Source organism: Salvelinus alpinus, chromosome 15 (genome assembly GCF_045679555.1).
Source record: "Salvelinus alpinus chromosome 15, SLU_Salpinus.1, whole genome shotgun sequence".
Taxonomy (NCBI): domain Eukaryota; kingdom Metazoa; phylum Chordata; class Actinopteri; order Salmoniformes; family Salmonidae; genus Salvelinus; species Salvelinus alpinus.
This window is the reverse complement of record NC_092100.1, coordinates 32,282,058-32,305,032: the sequence shown is the minus strand read 5'-3', so window position 1 is coordinate 32,305,032 and position 22,975 is coordinate 32,282,058. Positions and strand designations below refer to the sequence as shown.

At 41.8% G+C, this 22,975-nt stretch overlaps 1 protein-coding gene across 1 annotated transcript; it reads right to left on the bottom strand.

The window, feature by feature from the left end:
• Positions 1-1,198: 1,198 nt before the first annotated feature.
• On the bottom strand, positions 1,199-21,257 carry gnrhr4 (gonadotropin releasing hormone receptor 4). Its single transcript, XM_071343338.1, has 4 exons — positions 21,082-21,257; positions 3,890-4,518; positions 2,972-3,176; positions 1,199-2,786 (listed from the first exon to the last, which is right to left on the bottom strand). Exons 2-4 carry the CDS (start codon positions 4,439-4,441, stop codon positions 2,269-2,271), a joined length of 1,275 nt encoding a protein of 424 aa, XP_071199439.1. The 5' UTR covers positions 4,442-4,518; positions 21,082-21,257; the 3' UTR covers positions 1,199-2,268.
• Positions 21,258-22,975: the final 1,718 nt, after the last annotated feature.

The window sequence follows — 22,975 nt, the reverse complement described above, 5'->3', positions numbered from 1 at the left end:
TCGCCTCAACGTGCCATTGGAACACAGGAGTGATGGTTGCTGATAATGGGCCTCTGTAGATATCCATAAAAATAAATCTGCCGTTTCCAGCTACAGTAGTCATTTACAACATTAACAATGTCTACACTGTATTTCTAATCAATTTGATGTTATTTTAAAAATGGCAAAAATGTGTTTTCTTTCAAAATCAAGGAAATGTCTAAGTTGCCCCAAACCTTTGAACGGCAGTGTATGCATGTATGCATGTATGTTTCTTGGGGGGGAAATCAATACTTTGAGTCCCAAATAATATTGCGATATGTAACTAATCAACCCCCCCAGCTCACATATGATAGTGTTAATTACTTTCAATGAATTCTGCACTTCCAATAATTTAGGAATTGCTTAGTATGCATTAATACAATTAACACAACTTTATTTAAATAATGTACACAAATACAAATGTTGTAATCATGCACACAAATATAGCTATCTCCTTAACTTATTTCTTTGAACACAAGCAAACATTTAAGAGAAAAGCATACAACCGAATATTAGTTAACGAAGTGTGTCTTCGGGGTTTTTCTGCAACATGTTTGGGTCCCAGTAAATTCAACATTAAAGTACCTGTATCTGTTTGTCTTCTACTGTAACATGTACAGAATGTGACCATCAAAGTATTACACAGACACAATATTTTTTTAGATGACAAGCCAACCAACCACATTTTACAGTTTGGTTGTCTCCAGTTTGATGTCAATGCAATACACTATGCAGTGATTTCCCTGAAGCACTGGACATAACTTTACTAAAGAACCAACCAAAACTATACATATTTCTGTAAGGTAGATTCACACTTAACTATACCCAACCACTTCAATTATAAAGGCTATACGGTTGGATTACAATATTTACTGCATCACAACATTCATTTGATCATAGAATTCACATAAAGCTGTTCTGTACATTGTACAATGAACCACAAGTTGAGCATCTAGATGTCATCGGACTGAATTTGCCTACATTTACAGTTTTGTTCCAAGTCCACACTGTCTAAAATGACTCTGGATCAACCCCAAAAAATTACTTCAACTGGTTACAAGTAAATGGGTTAGGTTCTCAATTGTAAAATGCTAGATTTGATGAAACTAAGCAATTCCAGTATCAGTACATATGCTGTCAGTGTACAAGACTAAGTTTGAATAACGACTACAGTAGATTCAATGCACACAGTTTTATTTGATTATTACCAAAACTATATTTCAAATTTCAACACTCAACTTACTGGTCCCCTTTGGTTAAAAGTAATAAATACAAACTAATATTTAATGTAGCCTAAATAGAGCCCATTTGTCATATTTTAAAAATAGGAATTACATATCCACATTTCTTCAAATTGGGTTACAAGCAATTAAATAAATTTCCTGTAAATAAAAAAAAAGCTTGTTCAAAAACTTTTCCAAACATTCTTTACATAAGTCTTTCACATTTCGTAGCTACAATATTGCAAACAAGCATTGTCTACCTTAACATATACAAATCTTACCAGGGTTTTCAGTATCACATGCTCTTAAGCAAGTATCATTACATATGCTGGCAGTGTACAAGTGACTAAAGTAGACCACATTAACTGGAATGACATTCACTCACAGGATGGAAAAAACAGCAACCTGAAAGCCACTTCCCAATAATTCACGCCTCCAACTCTTCTGATAGGCTGCGGCTGCTACATTGCCCCCACCACTATTCAATGAGCATGCAGTGTTGAAAGCAATTTAGAAGCTTTCATTCAATTTAAAAAACGTAATTGATCTGTCAAATTATTATTTATTTTTTTCCCAGGCAAATTTTATATAGAATAAGTTGAACAAACCAAAGCATAATTTTCAATCATTCCAATCAGTAAAAGCACTTCAGACCAACAACAGCGTCATCCCACTTTTTACACTGCATATGTCATTTCTGCCTGCAAGATGAAAGAGCAATTCATTTATAAGCTTCCTCCTTTGCACATCTTGAGGAAATTGGATATATTGTTTTTCCTGGTATACTTGGTCTGTATGGCTCTATTGAATGAAAAATGTTTTTCCAAAGACCACTACGGGAGTACTACCGTTTGAAGTAATATGCAGATAAGTGTCTTATGATTTACACTTTAAGCCATGTCTGGCTGAATGCAAATGTAAGCAAAATGTGCTTTCTTACAGCACAAAAGTATTCAAGTTATTCATTGTCAGCCAACAGATGAGGGTATAAGCAATGTTCTTAAGTAGGACTTATTCTAATCCCTCATATCATGCTTTCAGGATTGGCCGGACATGGGTCACCTCCACTGCTGTGAACTGTGAGGTAGTTGCTATAGCGGCAGGGTTTCTTGCCCTGTTCCTCCTCTGCCATCTGGCCAGTGATGGTGGTCTGGCCTTGCTGGGTAAGCCGTGTCATGCGGAAGGAAGAGCACCTGAAAGAGCCGGTCAGGGTAGTGTTGTTCTCTGACTCACGGCTGAACGTGGCTGTGCTCCGACAGTAGCGCTTCAGGCCATGGCGGAAATGGATAGTGAACAGGCCGTAAGTTATCGGGTCCAAACAGGCATTGAAGAGGCCAAAAATAAAGAGCATATGAGTCAAAGAATGAGAGACCGTCTCATCCATATCGTCTGGGAAGAACCAGTACCACAGTCCCAACAGGTAGTAAGGGGTCCAGCAGACGATGAAGGAAGTCACGATAACAATGCTCATTTTCAAAGTCCTCATCCGTGCTTTTGGAATGTTGTTGTGGGAGCGTCTGAGATGTATCTCCTTAGAAGACACTGAAACAAGGAAATAAACACTTTCTCCTAATCTCAACACCATATGTCAATATGTTTATATTACCTTTATCATCAATATGCAGTGCTCTTAGTAACCCCCTCATGAACAACTGTATACTACTACACCTAGAAATAACTACCACTAGAATACTACAATTGACAGTAAAATATGTCATTTGACCTACTGTTTCCATGGGTCATACGACTGGATATCTCCACCAGGATCCGTGTGTAACAGACGATCATGATGATCAGTGGCAGCAGGAATAGACAGGCAAAGGTGAACATGTTGTACAGGGTTTCCTGCCAGTGTTGGACAAAGCTCCCACGGGTAGTGCACTGGGTAAACTTTTCTGGGACTGTGATGGTCACGCTGTGGAATATCAGCATCTATATGACAACACAAAGGAAATGTTTGTTTTTAACAATAAAAATAGTATGGTCTTTAACCATAATTCTATTGCTTGTCTTAAGTGATATACTGCATGAAATACTAGTGTTTCATGCAGCAGAAAATTGCTCTTGCCTAGTCTGCAATGTGACTAATACCATGTTTAACTGCTCATTTCACTGAATTTGCACAAAGGTGAAGAGGCAAGCGTTGAATGCTTGAAATTAATTGCAGGTAAGGGCTTCTTTCAGTGATTCCATTTCTCAAAGCCTATGTAGTTTAATGGATTTTATTGCAGAGCCTCCAAATGTAAAATTAATGTCATAACCAGGAGTCAGTAAATGATGGCCCTATTCACCAGTTATCAATCACATTTAAAGGTTACTCTTAAACCATGGACAATATTAACTGCAACACCTGTACTGAAATTCCCTTCAGGAAAGCGTTTAGTTTTCTTAATTAGTGCTTCCCATTACTACATTTCTAATTGCTGTCAAAATCAAAATGTTCTATTCTTGGTAAGTGAACCTGACAACATGCATCAAGTCAGTAATGTGCTATAATGCTGCTGCAGGGTTATGTCATTTGATGTTTTACTTAAAACATTTAACATCCCTGGGGTATACCAGAAGTATAGTTGTATCCTTGTGGTGGTGTCTTGAGATTAGGCTGAGGAGATAAAACATGAAACCTCTCTTAACCAGAGCCTCACCTGGGGAACAGACAGAATCACACTCATCGCCCACGCCACAGACAACATGATTTTGCTTCTCTTCTTGGCCTCATTGATGGCTAGTGGGTTGAGGATAGCAGACTGGCGGTCCAAGCTAATGACCACTGTGACAAAAGCACAGGAGTACATGGCAACAAGTTTCATGAACATCAGCAGCCTACAGGCGGCGTCTCCTGCCTGCCACTGAACTGTGATATTCCAGACAGCATCAACAGGCATGACGATGAAAGTCACCAGCAGGTCTGCCACAGTCAGGTTAATTATTAATATCCTAACATGGGACTTGCGCTTGCCGTTAGTATTGGCAGCCCACAGCACAGCTAGGTTACAGACAGCTGACATGGCACACAGAGTAAAAGTAATGATCACTCTGACTTTGGCTGCTGTGGAGAAGGTGGGCAGCTGTAGTGAGTCTCCACTTGCACTCTTATTGCAGATGTGGGCGAGTGCTTCAGAGCTGGCGTTCTGGGCTTGTTCCATCATTTGGTGAAACATCATGATCTCAGGTGACATTCTCAAGCTGTCATTCATATCCCACAGGAACGGCAGAGACAATATCTTCTCTGGTTGTTCTCCAGCAACGTGTTCATGTGAACACTGTGGTCACTCTGTAAGAATAAACGGTTGGAAAAGAGGGATGTTTAGTATGCAGTTTTTGCACTTGTTCACCCGCCCGCAATTGCTAATAACCCATCCACAACCGCCTGACTATTTGATGAAGTGAAAATCTGAGGCCAGCACCCAACCGTAACCCGTAAATATAGAAAATGCACAACAGTCAGATGGTGGAGGGATTTTTTTGATAGGTCTATTTTTTTTACATAGATAGGCCTGTTCCCAAGTCAAAATGTACATTTGGTGTATTATTTACTGTAAGAAAGGCTTAATTCTGCAGGAGTTAATATTATATATTTGGCTAGTAGTCACAGAAAAGGTTAGTGTCAAGATCAATTCTGAATCAAAATCAAAGTCGAGATTTATTTAAAAACATGACATAATTAAAACGTAAGGCTATGCAACATTAACCTATTAAAAACAGTTCTATAGCAATGAGGTTTGTGCAGTAGGCTATAGGCCCAATACATTATCACTGCATAATGACTATGCTTGAATTGCCCTGTCAATGTTGTTCTTCTCAGACCATTTTGAAATTATAAAAACGAAAGAAAGTCAAATATTCCTTGATATTAAAAAAAGACAAAAGCCGCTAACAATAACAATGCAAGCTTATCGAAACACTTTGCTATTCATTAATTTCAGCTACAGTGCTGGTTGTAGCATGAGTGGAAGTATAGAGAATGTGCATTTTATGGCTTATAACAAATAAAATGTTGACAGTGTTGAATAACTTAAAACATTATCTTAAAAACTGCAGCTCATGGTTTTAAAAGCTTTGAAATATCACAGTATCAATTTTTCTGTGCGCTCGAGGCTTCTTTTTACAGTCTATGGCTCAAGGAAACTGCAGATACGGTAATCTGAGCTATATAGCCATACAACTCTCCATCCGTGGCCTCCAACTGCTCTTAAATGCAAGTAAAACTAAATGCATGCTCTTCAACTGATCGCTGCCCACACCTGCCTGCCCGTCCAGCATCACTACTCTGGACGGTTCTGAATTAGAATATGTGGACAACTACAAATACCTAGGTGTCTGTGTCACGTTCCTGACCTTATTTCCTTTGTTCTGTATTGTTTAGTTGGTCAGGACGTGAGCTGGGTGGGCATTCTATGTTATGTGTTTCTATGTTGGATTCATTGTCAACTAGCCTGATATGGTTCTCAATCAGGGGCAGGTGTTTTACGTTTCCTCTGATTGAGAACCATATTAAGGTAGGCTGTTCTCACTGTTTGTTTGTGGGTGATTGTTGCCGTGTCTGTGTTTGTTCGCCACACGGTACTGTTTTCATTCGTTTGTTCACGTCGTTTATTGTTTTGTATTTTGTCAAGTGTTTTTTCGTCTTCGTTCATATAATTAAATCATGTATTCAAACCACGCTGCGCTTTGGTCCGATCCTTGCTCCTCCTCAGACGAGGAGGATTACGACGAACGTTACAGTCTGGTTAGACTGTAAACTCTCCTTCCAGACTCACATTAAGCATCTCCGATCCAAAATGAAAGCTTCCTATTACGCAACAAAGCATCCTTCACTCATGCTGCCAAACATACCCTTGTAAGACTGATCATCCTACCGATCCTCGACTTCGGCGATGTCATTTACAAAATAGTCTTCAACACTCTACTCAACAAATTGGATGCAGTCTATCACAGTGCCATCCGTTTTGTCACCAAAGCCCCATATACTACCCACCACTGCGACCTGTACGCACTCGTTGGCTGGCCCTCGCTTCATACTCATCGCCAAACCCACTGGCTCCAGGTCATCTACAAGTCTTTGCTAGGTAAAGCCCCGCCTTATCTCAGCTCACTGGTCACCATACCAGCACCCACCCGTAGCACGCACTCCAGCAGGTATATCTCACTGGTCACCGCCAAAACCAATTCCTTATTTCCTTCCAGTTCTCTGCTGCCAATGACTGGAACGAACTGCAAAAATCACTGAAGCTGGAGACACATATCTCCCTCACTTGCTTTAAGCACCAGCTGTCAGAACAGCTCACAGATCATTGCACCTGTACATATCCCATCTGTAAATAGCCCATCCAACTACCTCATCCCTATACTGTATTTATGTATTTCTTGCACCTTTGCACCGCAGTATCTCTACTTGCACATTCATCTTCTGCACATCTACCATTCCAGTGTTTAATTGCTATATTGTAATTACTTCGCCACCATGGCCTATTTAGTGCCTTACCTCCCTTATCTTATCTCATTTGCACATACTGTATATAAACTTTTTCTACTGTACTATTGACTGTATGTTTATTTATTCCATATGTAACTCTGTGTTGTTGTATGTATCGAACTGCTTTGCTTTATCTTGGCCAGGTCGCAGTTGTAAATGAGAACTTGTTCTCAACTACTAAAATAAAGGTGAAATAAAAATAAGATTTTGCCAGCGGTAAGCCTATATGTGCACTTGATTTGCTGTTTGGGCCTGCTGGGTAGGCGGAGTTCTACATTGACACATGAAATGGTTAAAAAAAATGGGAACATTTTACATTCCCGGCGATAGAGTTGCTGAATCAAGTGCACCTTCCGCTAACAGCGCGAAATGGATAAAAAAATAAAATAATGAACGCAAGGCTTTATTGTTGTTTTTTTTACAGAAATGTTTGGTGACCGACTGGGAATGCCTTGGAGATTGACGACCACTGTTTTAGGTTATGTGAGAGGTTATACACCTCCAGTCAATGTAATTCAATTGAACTAATCTGAACAGTAGGCCTAAACTACAGTTCCCTTGATGTGCCATTTTGAAGTCCTTGTCTTGGGGCTATTGAATTTCTATAGTGCCTCACAATCATCACACAACATATCATCCCCTTATATCATTTCACCAAATCTTTCCCAAACATTTGGCTAGTGTTCTGGCCCTCCCTTCTATTTATTTTCAGCTCTCCATTTCGCAGTTTTTCTGTTATTGAATTAAACTCCGACATTTCTCCTTTTTGCCTCAACGGAGCAACATTAACTTTTTCTGCCCAAGTTCCCAAAAGCATGCGTATTTGGAGAGTGTACAGTCAGGCCTTAAAACTTAAGCTACGCACTTTCACCAGATAAAAATAATTAAAGAAAACCTCAAATGTAGCCTACAGATATACATTTTTAATGCATTGTGTTCTCTTTATCTATACGCTATGATTTGCATTAAAATACATATACACAGAGTACAAAACATTAAGGAAACCTTATCTTTCCATGACAGACTGCCCAGTTGAAAGCTATGGTCCCTTATTGATGGTAATTTGTCAAATTTACAAAATCAGTTTACATGAAGTGGAAGAGACAGGTTAAAGAAGGATATTTAAGCCTCAAGAGTTGACATGTCAGGCTAGTGTCAAGAATCGCAACGTTGATGGGTTTTTCATGCGCAACAGTTTCCCGTGTGCATCAAGAATGGTCCACCACCCAAAGGACAACCAGCCAACTTGACACAACTGTGGGAAGCACTGGAATCGACACGGGCCATTCCTGTGGAATGCTTGCGACACCTTGTAGAGTCATACCCCGACTAATTGAGGCTGTTCCAAGGGCAAAAGGGGGGGCGCATCTCAATATTCGGAAGGTGTCCTTAACGTTTTGTACACTCAGTGTATATACACAGTGCATTCGGAAAGTATTCAGACCCCTTGACTTTTCACATTGTTACGTTACAGCCTTATTCTAAAATTGATTAAATTATTTGTTTTCCTCAATCTACACCCAACACCCCATAATGACAAAGTGATAACTGAAATACCTTATTTACATAAGAATTCAGACCCTTTGCTATGAGATTCGAAATTGAGCTCAGGTGCATCTAATATCCATTGATCATCCTTGAGATGTTTCTACAACTTGGAGTCCACCAGTTGTAAATTCAATTGACTGAACATGATTTGGAAAGGCACATACCTGTCTATATAAGGTCCCACAGTTGACAGCGCATGTCAGAGCAAGAACCAAGCCATGAGGTCGAAGGAATTGTCCGTAGCGCTCCGAGACAGGATTGTTTCGAGGCAGAGATCTGAGGAAGGGTACCAAAACATTTCTGCAGCATTGAAGGTCCCCAAGAACAGTGGCCTCCATCATTCTGAAATGGGAGACATTTGGAACCACCAAGACTCTCCCTAAAGCTGGCCGCCCGGCCAAATTGAGCAATCGGGAGAGAAGGGCCATGGTCAGGGAGGTGATCAAGAACCTGATGGTCACTCCGACAGAGCTCCAGTTCCTCTGTGGAGATGGGAGAACCTTCCGCAAGGACAACCACCTCTGCAGCACTCCACCAATCATGCCTTTAAGGTAGAATGGCCAGATGGAAGCCACTCCTCAGTAAAAAGCACATTACAGCCCACTTGGAGTTTGCCAAAAGGCACGTGAAGGACTCAGACCATCTACTGCATCTTGCCATCTTTATGTAATACATGTATCACTAGCCACTTTAAACAATGGCACTTTTATACGTTTACATACCCTACATTACTCATCTCATATGTATATACTGTACTCGATACCATCTACTGCATCTTGCCTATGCCGTTCTGTACCATCACTCATTCATATATCTTTATGTACATATTCTTTATCCCTTTACACTTGTGTGTATAAGGTAGTTATTGTGGAATTGTTAGGTTAGATTACTCGTTGGTTATTACTGCATTGTCGGAACTAGAAGCACAAGCATTTCACTACACACACATTAACATCTGCTAACCATGTGTATGTGACAAATAAAATTTGATTTGAGAAACAAGATTCTCTGGTCTGATGAAACCAAAATTGAACTATTTTGCCTGAATGCCAAGCGTCACGCCTGGAGGAAACCTTGTACCATCCCTACGGTGAACCATGGTGATGGCAACATCACGCTGTGGTGATGGTTTTTGGCGGCAGGGACTGGGAAACTAGTCAGGATCAAGAGAAAGATGAACGGAGCAAAGTACAGAGAGACCCTTGATGAAAACCTGCTCCAGAGTGCTCAGGACTTCCGACTGGGGCGAAGGTTCACCTTCCAACAGGACAACAACTAAGCACACAACCAAGACAACGGGGCGGCAGGTAGCCTAGTGGTTTATAGAGCATTGGGCCAGTAACCGAAAAGTTGCTGGATCGAATCCACGAGCTGCCAAGGTCAAATCTGTCATTCTGCCCCTGAGCAACGTGCCGAAACGTGGATGTCGATGAAGGTAGCCAGCACCGCTTTGATTCAGAGGGGCTGGGTTAAATGCTGAAGACACACTTCAGTTTTACAATTGACTAGGTATCCCCCTTTCCCCAACGCAGGAGTGACAAGTCTTCGAATGTCCTTGAGTTGCCCAGCCAAAGCCCTGAATTGAACTCGATCGTACATCTCTGGAGTGACCTGAAAATAGCTGTGCAGCGATGCTCCCCATCCAACCTGAAAGAGCTTGAGCGGAGCTGCAGAGAATGGTAGAAACTCCCCAAATGAAGGTGTACCAAACTTGTAGCGTCATACCCAAGAAGACTTGAGGCTGTAGTCACTGCCAAAAGGTGCTTCAACAAAAGTAGAGTAAAGGGTCTGAATACTTATATATGTGTGATATTTTATAAATTAGAACATTTTTACAAATATGTGGAAAAAGTGAAGGGGTCTGAATACTTTGAATGCACCGTACACTGGAACAAAAATACAGTATGTAAAGTGTTGGTCCCATGTTTAATGATCTTAAATATATCCCAGACAATTTCCACATGCACAAAAAGCTTAATTCTCTCAAATTTTGTGCACTAATTTGTTTACATCCCTGTTAGGTGACCATTTCTCGTTTTCCATCCACCTGACAGATGTGACATATCAAGAAGCTGATTAAACAACATGATCATTACACACGTGCACCTTGTACTGAGCACAATAAAAGGCCCCTAAAAATTGGCAGTTTTGTCAACTGCGTGCAATTGGCATGGTGACTGCAGGACTGCCCACCAGAGCTGTTGGCAGATAATTATATGTTAATGTCACTACCATAAGCTGCCTCAAACATTGTTTTAGAGAATTTGGCAGTTCGTCCAACTGGCCTCACAACCGCAGACCAAGTGTAAATACGCCAGCCCAGGACCGCCACATCCGGCTTATTCAACTGTGTGATGTCTGAGGCCAGCCACGCAGACAGCTGATGAAACTGAATTTGTACAACCTAAGAATTTCTGCACACTGTCAGAAAGTCTCAGTGAAGTGCATCTGCGTGCTCGTCGTCCTCACCAGGGTCTTGACCTGACTGCAGTTCGGTGTCGTAACCGACTTCAGTGGGCAAATGCTCGCCTTCGATGGTCACTGGCACACTGGAGAAGTGTCCTCTTCCCGGCTGAATCCCGGTTTCAACTGTACCGGGCAGGTGGCAGTATGGTGTTCTGTTGGCAAGCGGTTGCTGATGTCAACATTGTGAACAGTGTGCCAGATGGTGGCGGTGGGGTTACAGTATGGGCAGGCATAAGCTACGGACAACAAACACAATTGCATTTTATTGATGTCAATTTGAACACACAGAGATATGATGAGATCCTGAGGTCCATTGTAATGCCATTGATCCACCGCCTCATATTTCAGCATGATAATGCACAGCCCAATGTAGCAAGGATCTGTACACAATTCCTGGAAGCTGAAAAAGTCCCAGTTCTTCCATGGCCTGCATACTCACTAGACATGTCACCCATTGAGCATGTTTGAGATGCTCTTGATCAACGTGTACGACAGCGTGTTTCGGTTTCAAACCAATATCCAGCAACTTTGCACAGCCATTGAAGAGTGGGACAACATTCCACAACCAACAGCCTGATCATCCCTATGCGAAGGAAATGTGACACGTTGCATGAGGCAAATGGTGGTCACACCAGATACAGACTGGTTTTCTGATCCACGGCCCTACCTTTTAAGGTATCTGTTATCAACTCGTGAAATCCATAGATTAGGCCCTAATGAATTTATTTCAATTAACTGATTTCCTTATATGAACATGTTGAATGTTGTGTATATATTTTTTTCAGTGTATACTGTATATACACAGTGTCTTCAAAGTTCACACTCCTTGACATTCTCCAGATTGTGTTGTCTTACAGGCCGAATTTAAAAATTGATTAAATTGAGGGGTTTTTCACTGGTTTACACACAATACCCCATAATGTCAAAATATAATTATGTTTTTAGAAATTCTGACAAATTAATAAAAAATTCAAAGCTGAAATGTATTGCGTCAATAAGTACTCAATCCCTTTATAAGCAAAAATAAGTTCAGTAGTAAAAATGTCACAACATAATACGTTTCATGGAATTTTGAATGATCACCCAATTTCTTTACCCCACACATGCAAGGTCCCGCAGTTGAGCAATGAATATCTAAAACAGATTAAACCAAAGAGGTTCTCTGGTTTTCCATTGAGTCACATAGAAGGGCCCTATTGGTACATGGGTAAAAAATAAAAAAGCAGACACTGAATATACAACACATGACCAATACTATGTGCTTGTCGAACATCTCATTCCAAAATCATGGGCATTATTATGGAGTTGGTACCCCCTTCGCTGCTATTACAGCCTCCACTCTTCTGGGGAAGGCTTTCTAGTAGATTGTGGTACATTGCTGTGGGAACTTGCTTCCATTCAGCCACAAGAGCATTAGTGATTTTGGGCACTGATGTTGGACAAGTAGGCCAGGCTCGCAGTCGGTGTTCCAATTCATCCCAAAGGTGTTCAATGTGGTTGAGTTCAGGGCTCTCTGCAGGCCAGTCAAGTTCTTCCAAACCGATCTCGACAAACCATTTGTGACTAATTTCAGGAAACTAGGCGTATGTCGCTCGTCACTACTTCACAGGAGAGCCATTTGAACAAACTTTTTTTTAAATCAAAATCCTTTTTTTGGCAGAAATGCCATCTGGAACGTGTGAACTTTTATGTGCCTTAATAACAAACTTGTATGCCATCTGTAAATACAAATAAAATTGTTAAATTACACGCATTGTTGGTTTAGCCACAGAAAAAGACAGTCAATCATAGTGGGAAGTGGGAAGGCTCCTAAGATAATGGCTGGACTGGACATGCCGAGAGATAAGTTCGGATTGGACTGCCATGTAGCACGCTTCTGTCTATAACATGACCTGGTCAGTATGTGTAGGCAATCCTTTCTAACACTGCTTTTTAAAAAACATATCACTTAGTAGAACTGCAAAGGTGCTCTCCACTTTCTGGAGGACTGAGTTCTGAAATCAGTGGAAAGCACGGTGGAATTAGAGTATGACAGCTGAGGAGATTCTGGCGTTTCATTGCAAATTTGCAATCAGAGTCCAAAAGAGTCCACACAGAAGGCTGTTGTCTCTGAATTACATCTTCAAACTAAGGCAACCATGGCATCGGTGACAGAGGGAGAGGAATCCATCCATGTATATGGGTAAAATAGTCTAGCTAGCTACATTTAGAAGATATTACACATTTCTAATTTTGTCAAAAAGTTTATTTTCATTTCAAGTTAAAATGTACTGTTAGCTAGCTAATGTCAGCTGCCTGGCTCGCTAGCTAACATGACATGTATGATATGTGCAGTGATACTATTCGAAACTCTGAGCCATTTGCGTTGCTAGCTGTAGCCTAATCTTAGCTAGCTAACATTGAACCTGTTTGGTTATTTACCTGCAGATTCATGCTGGGTGTCACGAACCGGCTCGAAGTTCGTAACAAAAAGGGAGACAAAATCTATTTATTAACTGAAGTAAACTAAATACAATTAACAATGGTGTGTGTAGTCAGTAATCAGTAGTGTAAGTGAGTGTTTTCGTGCATAAATGTGATAATGAGGGGTGTTGAAAGGTGCCAAAGCAAACAAATGGCCACAACCAAAATCTATCAGTGTCTGCATGGAGAGAGTCTCCCCAATGAATGGGTAAGAGGTGTATTTATCCCGGGACACAGCCGAGCTCAGGTGTGTCCCATTTCGCTGACGACCCTCCCGGCTCCGCCCACCGACATCCTATTAAGGAAAACAAGAGCAAAGAGACAGAATACGGCAGACAGAGTGGGAGGGTCGTCACACTGGGTAGTAAAGTTATGAGTTGGGATTATGGTTCATTGTTTAACTAGCTAGCTAAAAAAAAAAGACTCCACTATGCAATTAACCATTTCAATAGATTGTTCATGATGTCACTGCGACAACTTCTGGCTATCTACTCTGATTTCAGAGCACTCGTCTGAGTGTGTCAGAGGGCAGAATAACTGACGAATTTATGAACACTCAATACCCGTTGAATATGGCCAGTGTGAGTAAACGTTGGCAAATGTTTTAAATAAAATTGTTGCCAGCAGCACAATTGCAGTCCTCAACGCTCTGTAGAACATAACAGCCTCACCAGCTCTACTAGGGCGAGTAAAATTGTCAGAGTGAGCTGTTCTCTCATTTGTGTCTGGAAGTAACTAGCAAGCTAGCCAAAATAGCCAGTTAGCTTGGGTCCTTGACTACCGCTGTTAGGGTCAGAATGCTCAGATCAACCCTACTCCTCAGCCAGAGCGTCTTGTGTGTGCTCGGAATGCTCCGAGAGCGAAACGCCCTGAATTTACGAATGGACAATCTGACAACACTGAGTTTACGGACACCCAGAGCATACTCTGGCACTCCAGATTGAATTTACGAACACACCTGCAGTATAAACCAGCCTTTAGTCTTGAAATCTTTGGTTGTTTAGTACATGACCTCACATGTGAATACTTCAAGAGCTGGGTGGGGCTAAAACTTAAGAGGGTGTGAACAACACTGAATGGGTGTAGACAAAGAGCTCTCCATTAGGCATACCAAAACATTCAAGGGCCATTTTCTCAAAAGTGAGGTTACAAGTTTATCAACTTTCAAAGCAGAATTACTTAACTATTGTTCCTCAACTGTAGTGTATGATACCATTTTATAGCTCTGACTCTATACTTTTATCCAATGTAAAAAATAACAAAATTATAATTTTGCTACATAAGACCGAATTGAGCCGGTTGGTCACATTTCTGTATGGACCTCGCTCTGTGCACAGGGGCATTGTCATCCTGAAACAAGAAAGGGCCTTCCCCAAACTTTTGCCACAAAGTTCGAAGCACAGAAACGTCTGAATGTCATTGTATGCTGTAGCGTTAAGACTTCCCTTCACTGGAACTAAGGGGCCTAGCCAGAACCATGAAAAACAGCCCCAGACCATTATTCCTCCTCCAAATGTTATAGTTAGCACTATGCAGTCGGGCAGGTAGCGTTCTCCTTCCATCCACCATACCCAGATTCGTCCTTTGGACTGCCAGATGGGGAGTTTTTTTTTTTTTAAAGGAATGGAGATAAACACAGTCTAAATCCTAGAGGAAAACCTGGTTCAGTCTGCTGTCAGCAGGACAATAACCTAAAACACATGGCCAAATCTACACTGGAGTTAACAGTTTTGACTTTAATCTACGGCAAGACCTGAAAATGGTTGTCCAGCAATGATCAACAAACAATTCGACGGAGCTTGAAGAATTTGAAAATAATAAAAATGGGCAAATGTTGCACAATCCAGGTGTGGAAAGCTCTTAGAGACTTACCCAGAAATATTCACAGCTGTAATTGCTGCCATATGTGATTCTGTTGACTCAGGGGTGTGAATACTTAAAGGAGATTTCTGTATTCCATTTTCAATACATTTGCAAAAATGACAAAAAAACATGTCTTCACTTTGTCATTTTGGGGTATTCAAAATAACATTTTATTTGTCACATAAAACAAGTGTAGACTTTGCCATGAAACGCTTACTTACAAGCCCTTAACCAACAGTGCAGTTCAAGAAGGAGAAAATATTTACCAAGTAGAAGAAAATAAAAAGTAATAATAAAAAGTAACACTATATGAATAACGAGGCTATATACAGGGGGCACCAGTACCGAGTCAGTGTGCGGGGGTACAGGCTAGTTGAGGTAGTACAGGCTAGTTGTGGTAATCTGTACATGTAGGTGGGGGCGAAGTGAATATATATAGGTAACAAACAACAGCGAGTAGCAGCAGTGTACAAAAGGGACGGGGTGGCGGTGTCAATGTAAATTGCCCAGTGGCGATTTTTATGAATTGTTCAGCAGTCATATGGCTTGGGGGTAGAAGCTGTTGAGGAGCCTTTTGGTCCTAGGCTTGGCGCACTGGCACCTCTTGCCGTGCGGTAGCAGAGAAAACTGTCTATATCTTGGGTGGCTGGAGTCTGATAATTTTATGGGCTTTCCTCAGACACCGCCTATTACATAGGTCCTGGATGGCAGGAAGCTTGGCCCCAGTGATGTATTGGGCCATTCGCACTACCCTCTTTACGGTCAGATGTGAAGCAGTTGCCATACCAGGTGGTGATGCAACCGGTCAGGATCCTATCGATGGTGCGGCTGTAGAACCTTTGAGGATCTGTGGACCCATGACAAATCTTTTCAGTCTCCTGAGGTGGAAAAAGGTTTTGTCGTGCCCTCTTCACAACTGTCTTGGTGTGTTTAGACCATGATAGTTCGTTGGTGATGTGGACACCAGGGAACTTGAATCTCTCGACCCGCTCCACTACAGCCCCGTCGATGTTAAAGGGGGCCTGTTCAGCCCACCTTTTCCTGTAGTCCACGAACAGCTCCTTAGACTTGCTCACATTGAGGGAGAGGTTGTTGTCCTGCCACCACACGGCCAGTTCTCTGACCTCCTCCCTATAGGCAGTCTCATCATGTCGGTGATCAGGCCTACCACTGTAGTGTTGTCAGCAAACGTAATGATGGTGTTGGAGCCGTGTTTGGCCACGCAGTCGTGGGTGAACAGGGAGTACAGGGGGGGACTAAGTACACACCCCTGAGAGGCCCCAGTGTTAAGGATCAGCGTGGCAGATGTGTTGTTGCCTACTCTTACCACTTGGGGGTAGCCCATCAGCAAGTCCAGGATCCAGTTGCAGAGGGAGGTGTTTAGTCCCAGAGTCCTTAGCTTAGTGTTGAGCTTTGTGGGCACTATGGTGTTGAATGCTGAGCTGTAGTCAATGAACAGCATTCTCACATAGGTGTTCCTTTTGTCCAGGGGCAGTGTGGAGGGCAGTGTGGAGTGCGATTGAGATTGCGCCATCTGTGGATCTGTTGGGGCGGTATGCGAATTGGAGTGGGTCTACGGTGTCCGGGAGGATGCTGTTGATGTGAGCCATGACCAGCCTTTCAAAGCACTTCATGGCTACCGACGTGAGTGTCACATGGCAGTAATCATGTAGGCAGGTTACCTTCACTTCCTTGGGCACAGGGACTATGGTGGTCTGCTTGAAACATGTAGGTATTACAGACTCGGTCAGGGAGAGGTTGAAAATGTCAGTGAAGACACTTGACAGTTGGTCTGCGCATGCTTTGAGTACACATCCTGATAATCCGTCTGGCCCAGCGGCTTTGTGAATGTTGACCTGTTTAAAGGTTTTGTTCACGTAGGCTACTGAGAGCATTATCACAGTCATCCAGAACAGAGGGTGCTCTCGTGCTTGCTTCAGTGTTGCTTGCCTCGAAGCGAGTATAAAAGGCATTTAGCTCGTCTGGTAGGCTCGCGTCACTAGGCAGCCCCCGTCTGGGTTTCCCTTTGTAGTCAGTAATAGTTTTCAAGCCCTGCCACATCCGACGAGCGTCAGAGTAGTAGGATTCAATCTTAATCCTGTATTGACGCTTTGCTTGTTTGATGTTTCGTCCGAGGGCATAGCAGGATTTCTTATAAGCGTCCTGATTAGTCTCTCGCTCCTTGACAGCGGCAGCTCTAGCCTTTAGCTCGATACGGATGTTGCCTGTAATCCACGGCTTCTGGTTGGGATATGTACGTACAATCACTGCGGGGACGACGTCGTCGATGCGCTTATTGATGAAGCCGATGCCTGAGGTGGTGTTTTCCTCAATGCCATTGGATGAATCCCAGAACATATTCCAGTCTGTGCTAGTTAAACAGTCCTTTAGTGTAGCATCCATGTGATCTGACCACTTCCGTATTGTGGGAGTCACTGGTACTTCCTGCTTTAGTGTTTGCTTGTAAGCAGGAATCAGGAGGATAGAATTATGGTCAGAATTGCCAAATGGAGGGCGGGAGAGAGTTTTGTATGCATCTCTGTGTGTGGAGTAAAGGTGGTCTAGGATTTATTTTTCCCTGGTTGCACGTGACATGCTGGTAAAGGTTTGGTAAAACTGATTTCAGTTTGCAATAAATTCCCCGGCCACTAGGAGCGCCACTTCTGGGTGTGCATTTTCTTCTTTGCTTATGGCCTTATAGAGTTGGTTGAGAGCGGTCTTAGTGCCAGCTTCGCTTTGTGGTGGTAAATAGACGGCTACAAATAATACCGATGAGAACTCTTGGTAGATAGTGTGGTCTACAGCTTATCATAAGGTACTCTACCTCAGGCGAGAAATACCTCAAGACTTCTTTAATATTAGACATCGCGCACCAGCTGTTATTTACAAAAATACACAACCCCCCACCCCTCGTCTTACCAGAGGTAGCGTCTGTTCTGCCGGTGCATGGAAAATCCTACTAGCTCTATATTGTCTGTATCTTCGTTCAGCCATGTCTCAGTGAAACACAAGATATTGCAATTTTTTATGTCCCGTTGGTAGGATAATCTTCATAGTAGGACATACATTTTATTTTCCAGTGATTGCACGTTAGCAAGAAGAATGTAAGGCAATGGGAGTTTACTCGCCTCCGGATTCTCAGAAGGTTGCCTGATCTGCGGCCTCTTTTCCTGCGTCTTTTCATCACGCAAAAGGCGTGAATCTGGGCCTGTTTCAGTGAAAGCAGGATATCCTTCTTGTCGGACTCGTTAAAAGAAAAAGTTTCTTCCAGTCCGCGGTGAGTAATCGCTTTTCTGATGTACAGAAGTTATTTTCGGTCATAGAGATGGTAGCAGCAACATTATGGACACAATAAGTTAAAATAAGTTACACAAAATGCAAAAAAAGCACAATTGGTTGGGAGAATGTAAAACGTAAGCCATGTTCTTCGGCGACATCTTCAAGATCAAAATATATTTTATATTTGAGATTCTTCAAATAGCCACCCTTTGCCTTGACAGCTTTGCATTCTCTAAACCAGCTTCATGAGGTAGTCACCTGGAATGCATTTCAATTAAAAGGTGTGCCTTGTTGAAAAATTCTTTTTTTTAATGAATTTGAACCAATCAGTTGTGTTGTGACAAGGTAGGGGTGATATGCAGAAGATATGGACTTGGTCTTTTACCAAATAGCCCTTTTATGGCCACAGCAGCTCAAATAAGCAAAGAGAATCAGTCCATTACTTTAAAGACATGAAGGTCAGTCAGTCTGGAAAATTTGCATAACTTTGAACATTTCTTCAAGTGCAGTCGCAAAAACCATCAGGCGCTATGATGAAACTGGCTCTCATGAGGACCGCCACAGGAAAGGAAGACCCAGATTTACCTCTGCTGCTGAGGATACAACTGAATGTCTTCAACTGAAATGTGTCTTCTGCATTTAACCTAACCCCTCTGAATCAGAGAGGTGCAGGGGGCTGCCTTAATCGACATCCATGTCTTTGGCGCCCGGTGAACAGTGGGTAAACGTCCTTGCTCAGGGGCAGAACAACAGATTTTTACCTTGTCAGCTCGGGGATTCGATCCAGCAACCTTTCGGTTACTGGCCCAACACTAACCACTAGGCTACCCGCATCAGAAATTGCAGTCCAAATAAATGTGTCAGAGTTCAAGTAACAGACACATCTCAACATCAACTGTTCAGAGGCTGTGTGAATCAGGCCTTCAAGGTCAAATTGCTGCACTAGGCTAACCACTAATAAAAGGACACCAATAATAAGAAGAGACTAGCTTGAGCCAAGAAACATGAGCAATGGACATTAGACCGGTGGAAATCTGTCCTTTGGTCTGAGGAGTCCAATTTTGCGATTTTTGGTTCCAACCACCGTGTCTCTGGAAGACGCAGAGTAGGTGAATGGATGATCTCCGCATGTGTAGTTCCCACCGTGAAGCATGGAAGAGGTGTGATGGTGCTTTGCTGGTGACACTGTCATTTATTTAGAATTCAAGCACACTTAACCAGTACAGCTACCACAGTATTCTGTAGAGATACGCATCCCATCTTGTTTGCTCTTAGTGAAACTATCATTTGTTTTTCCACAGGACAATGACCCAACACACCTACAGGCTGTGTAAGGGCTATTTGACCAAGAAGGAGAGTGATAGAGTGCTGCATCAGATGACCTGGCCTCCACAATCACCCGACCTCAACCCAATTGAGATGGTTTGGGATGAGATGTACCGTAGAGTGAAGAAAAAGCAGCTAACAAGTGCTAAGCATATGTGGGAACAAGACTGTTGGAAAAATTCCAGGTGAAGCTGGTTGAGAGAATGACAAGTGTGCAAAGCTGTAATCAGGGCAAAGGGTGGCTACTTTGAAGTTTCCCAAATATAATATTTGTTTAACACTTTTTTGGTTACTACATGATTCCATGTGTGTTATTTAGTAGTTTTGATGTCTTCACTATTATTCTACAATGTAGAAAATAGTAAAAATAAAGAAAAACCCTTGCTTGAGTAGGTGTGTCCACACTTGACTGGTACTGTATACGGATTGCTGATGGTGAACCTGAACAATCTAATATAAGCCCGATCAGCATGTAGCCTACCTTTAGCCAGATGCGAGTTGTGTCTCTCGCGGTAGTATGGGCTACTTTTATTCCATTAAAACACAATTTAACACCGCATTTGATAAAAATAACCTAGCAAATTACATTGGTTGTCACTCATCTAATAAAGCATAACATTGCACAAGCCATTTTACAAACATTTGAATACTGAAGGTGATCAGGAATAGACCTACCTCTCGTTGGGCAGTGCGCGAAGCTGCACACAGCGCGCAATTTGACTAGGCTGCTGATATTGTCCGGGGTTGTCCGGCATGCAAAATGACTTGTAGATCAATGACTGTCAACATAATTGCGTGCTTAGTTTAACACTGAAGGAGAGAATGCAAATGTCACAAAAGATCAGGTCGTTTTGGAAGGTAACGTTAGAAAGTAATTAGAGCAAAACATTCAAGTTTACAGGTGATTCGTAGCGTTTGAATCGATTTTCTGATCGATGGATATTACATTTGGAAACGATGCACTCATATCTTAAACATTTGAACCTGGGATCGATGCGTATCGGTGAATGTTATATCCCTAACTGCACCCTTAGTAGTTAGGGGGGGTAGATGCACCTTGCTCTCTACGGTCTTATGATTCTAGATAGATCACTCACCCTAGGACATTCCATCGGGGAGCTATTATGTTACATGTTTTGTTTAGAGGCGAATTGGCTCTGGCAGCCTAAACAGCCAAATACTCCATCTAAACATGATTCGATTCTCAATTGCGGTACGGTTCTAGAAACAGACCTCCACTTTCATATCATAAATTATTTAACAAATGCTAAATATATTTGTGTGACCTTGAAGTAGTTTACTAATAATGAACTCTTGGAATAACAGAAGAGTTTAATATGATTGTACTCTATTTTTCACCGATTTCAAGAATCCCCTAATACCACGTTTACCAACTGGACTGAAGAAACTACTGACCTGTGAATTGGCTGACAATTCCCCATCAAAAACACGTTCGTTTGTTTCTCGTAAATTGATTATTCCAAAGCCACTGCAGAAACAGTTTTTGCCTTATGGTAGTAGAACAGTGAAGAAGGAAACTGACACGATTCCACGCTCAGTTCTTTTCCACCTGAAGTTGTAGCAGGTGGTTTAGAAAGGCTCCTTAATTGTTGCCTAAATTGCTTTTATAATGGAGAGAATGTTTAGTATTGGCGATAATCAGACTTCATCAATAGCAATGATATAAGTCCATGATTCACCCCTTCCTCAGCATCTTTATAATCGCATATCGGATCCTGTAGCCTACTTGTCTGTATAACGTCCGTTCATTGGTTGTATGATTCAAAAGACGACGTGAAAAGACGTCACATTTTTCGTTTTCGGTTTCTGAATTTGAACAACAAAAATCGGAAATCGACATGTTTTCTCAATTACTGTCAGAATTGGACATGTAATAACGGAAAACAAATCAAATCTATTACATTTTCGTTTGATTTATACCCGGAAGTAGGCTTAAGAGGTGCGTTCAAATCCTAGGTTGGCAGCACAAAGAATGGATTAGACTGTATGAGTCTGACAGGAAGATACAAATGATAATGTTAGCTAAGATGCAGAATTCATCATGAAGTTAGCATGCCAATAGAACAAACTCAACAGCGGAACAAAGTTGGCTTGCATTTGCTGGCTAGCTAGTACTGGCTGGCTACTGCTGTGTGTTTGTGTGGTTCAAACTTTTTGCATACAGTTAAGGTGTTGGATTGACAGTCGTTAGATCCGGGTTCGAGTCCCGGTCGAGTCATCCACCCCCAAATTTGCTACAATATACTTTCATGTTTGGTTTAATTGACCAATTTTTAGCTACAACTTCTGAGTCTTTTGGAGAGGATCAGCTTGAGCAAAGTGAATCACTGATCTAAAAATAGTATTCCCTGCCAAATAGGCTTTATTTTATTTAACCTTTATTTAACTAGGCAAGTCTGTTAAGAAATCTTATTTACAATGACCGCATACCAAAAGGCCTTCTGCGGGGACAGGGGCTGGGATTGAAAATAAAAAAATTAAATACACTACATAAAGAGAGACATGAAAACAGCATGGTAGCAACACAAAATATGGTACAAACATTATCGGGAACAGACAACAGTACAAAGGGCAAGAAGGTAGAGACAACAATGCATCAAGCGAAGCGGCCACAACTGTCAGTAAGTGTCCATGATTGAGTCTTTGAATGAAGAAATAGAGATAAACTGTCCAGTTTGAGTGTTTTTTGCAGCGTGTTCCAGTCTCTAGCTGCAGCGAACTGAAAAGAGGAGCGACCCAGGGATGTGTGTGCTTTGGGGACCTTTAACAGAATTTATGTGATTAAGATTTGCCTCCCCTTTCATAGGTGAGCTCCCCACCAAACACACAAGCACAACCAGACATTGATTGATTGGAGACAGCTTGTTTCAATTAAATAACATTTCATAGGATTTTCTACCTGCAGCAAACCTAGTGGATCATGCTGGAAATACCGGTAAATGCAAAGTGCAAAAAAACAAACATGGGGTCAATCCTGGGTCAAATCTCAAATATGGCTGAATTGTAGTGTATGTAATATAATACTCCTGTGTTGTACTGTACACTTTTTATTTGACTAGATGGCAGTAATGTGCTACCACCTCTACTGAATGTTGACAGATGTCATTTGTATGAAGTTAGCGGTTTCAAAGGGTAACGTGAGCAGAGCATAACACTTATTTTCCAGTGTTTTTCTTGGCTCAGAGTAAAACAAAGTAAACACCAATCCAAGACTTAATTTCACTTTAATAAATCTTGCTCATTTTCCCCAGGTCATGAAACTGAGCCATATTTGTTTTTTATATATACC

Bases quoted from the DNA above. Each gene is read 5' to 3' on its own strand.
- gnrhr4 (XM_071343338.1), bottom strand. From the start codon at position 4,441: ATGAATGACAGCTTGAGAATGTCACCTGAGATCATGATGTTTCACCAA. The intron at 3,177-3,889 runs GTGAGGCTCTGG...GTTGTCATATAG, and splicing joins TGATTCTGTCTGTTCCCCAG to ATGCTGATATTCCACAGCGT. The intron at 2,787-2,971 runs GTAGGTCAAATG...TCCTTGTTTCAG, and splicing joins TCGTATGACCCATGGAAACA to TGTCTTCTAAGGAGATACAT.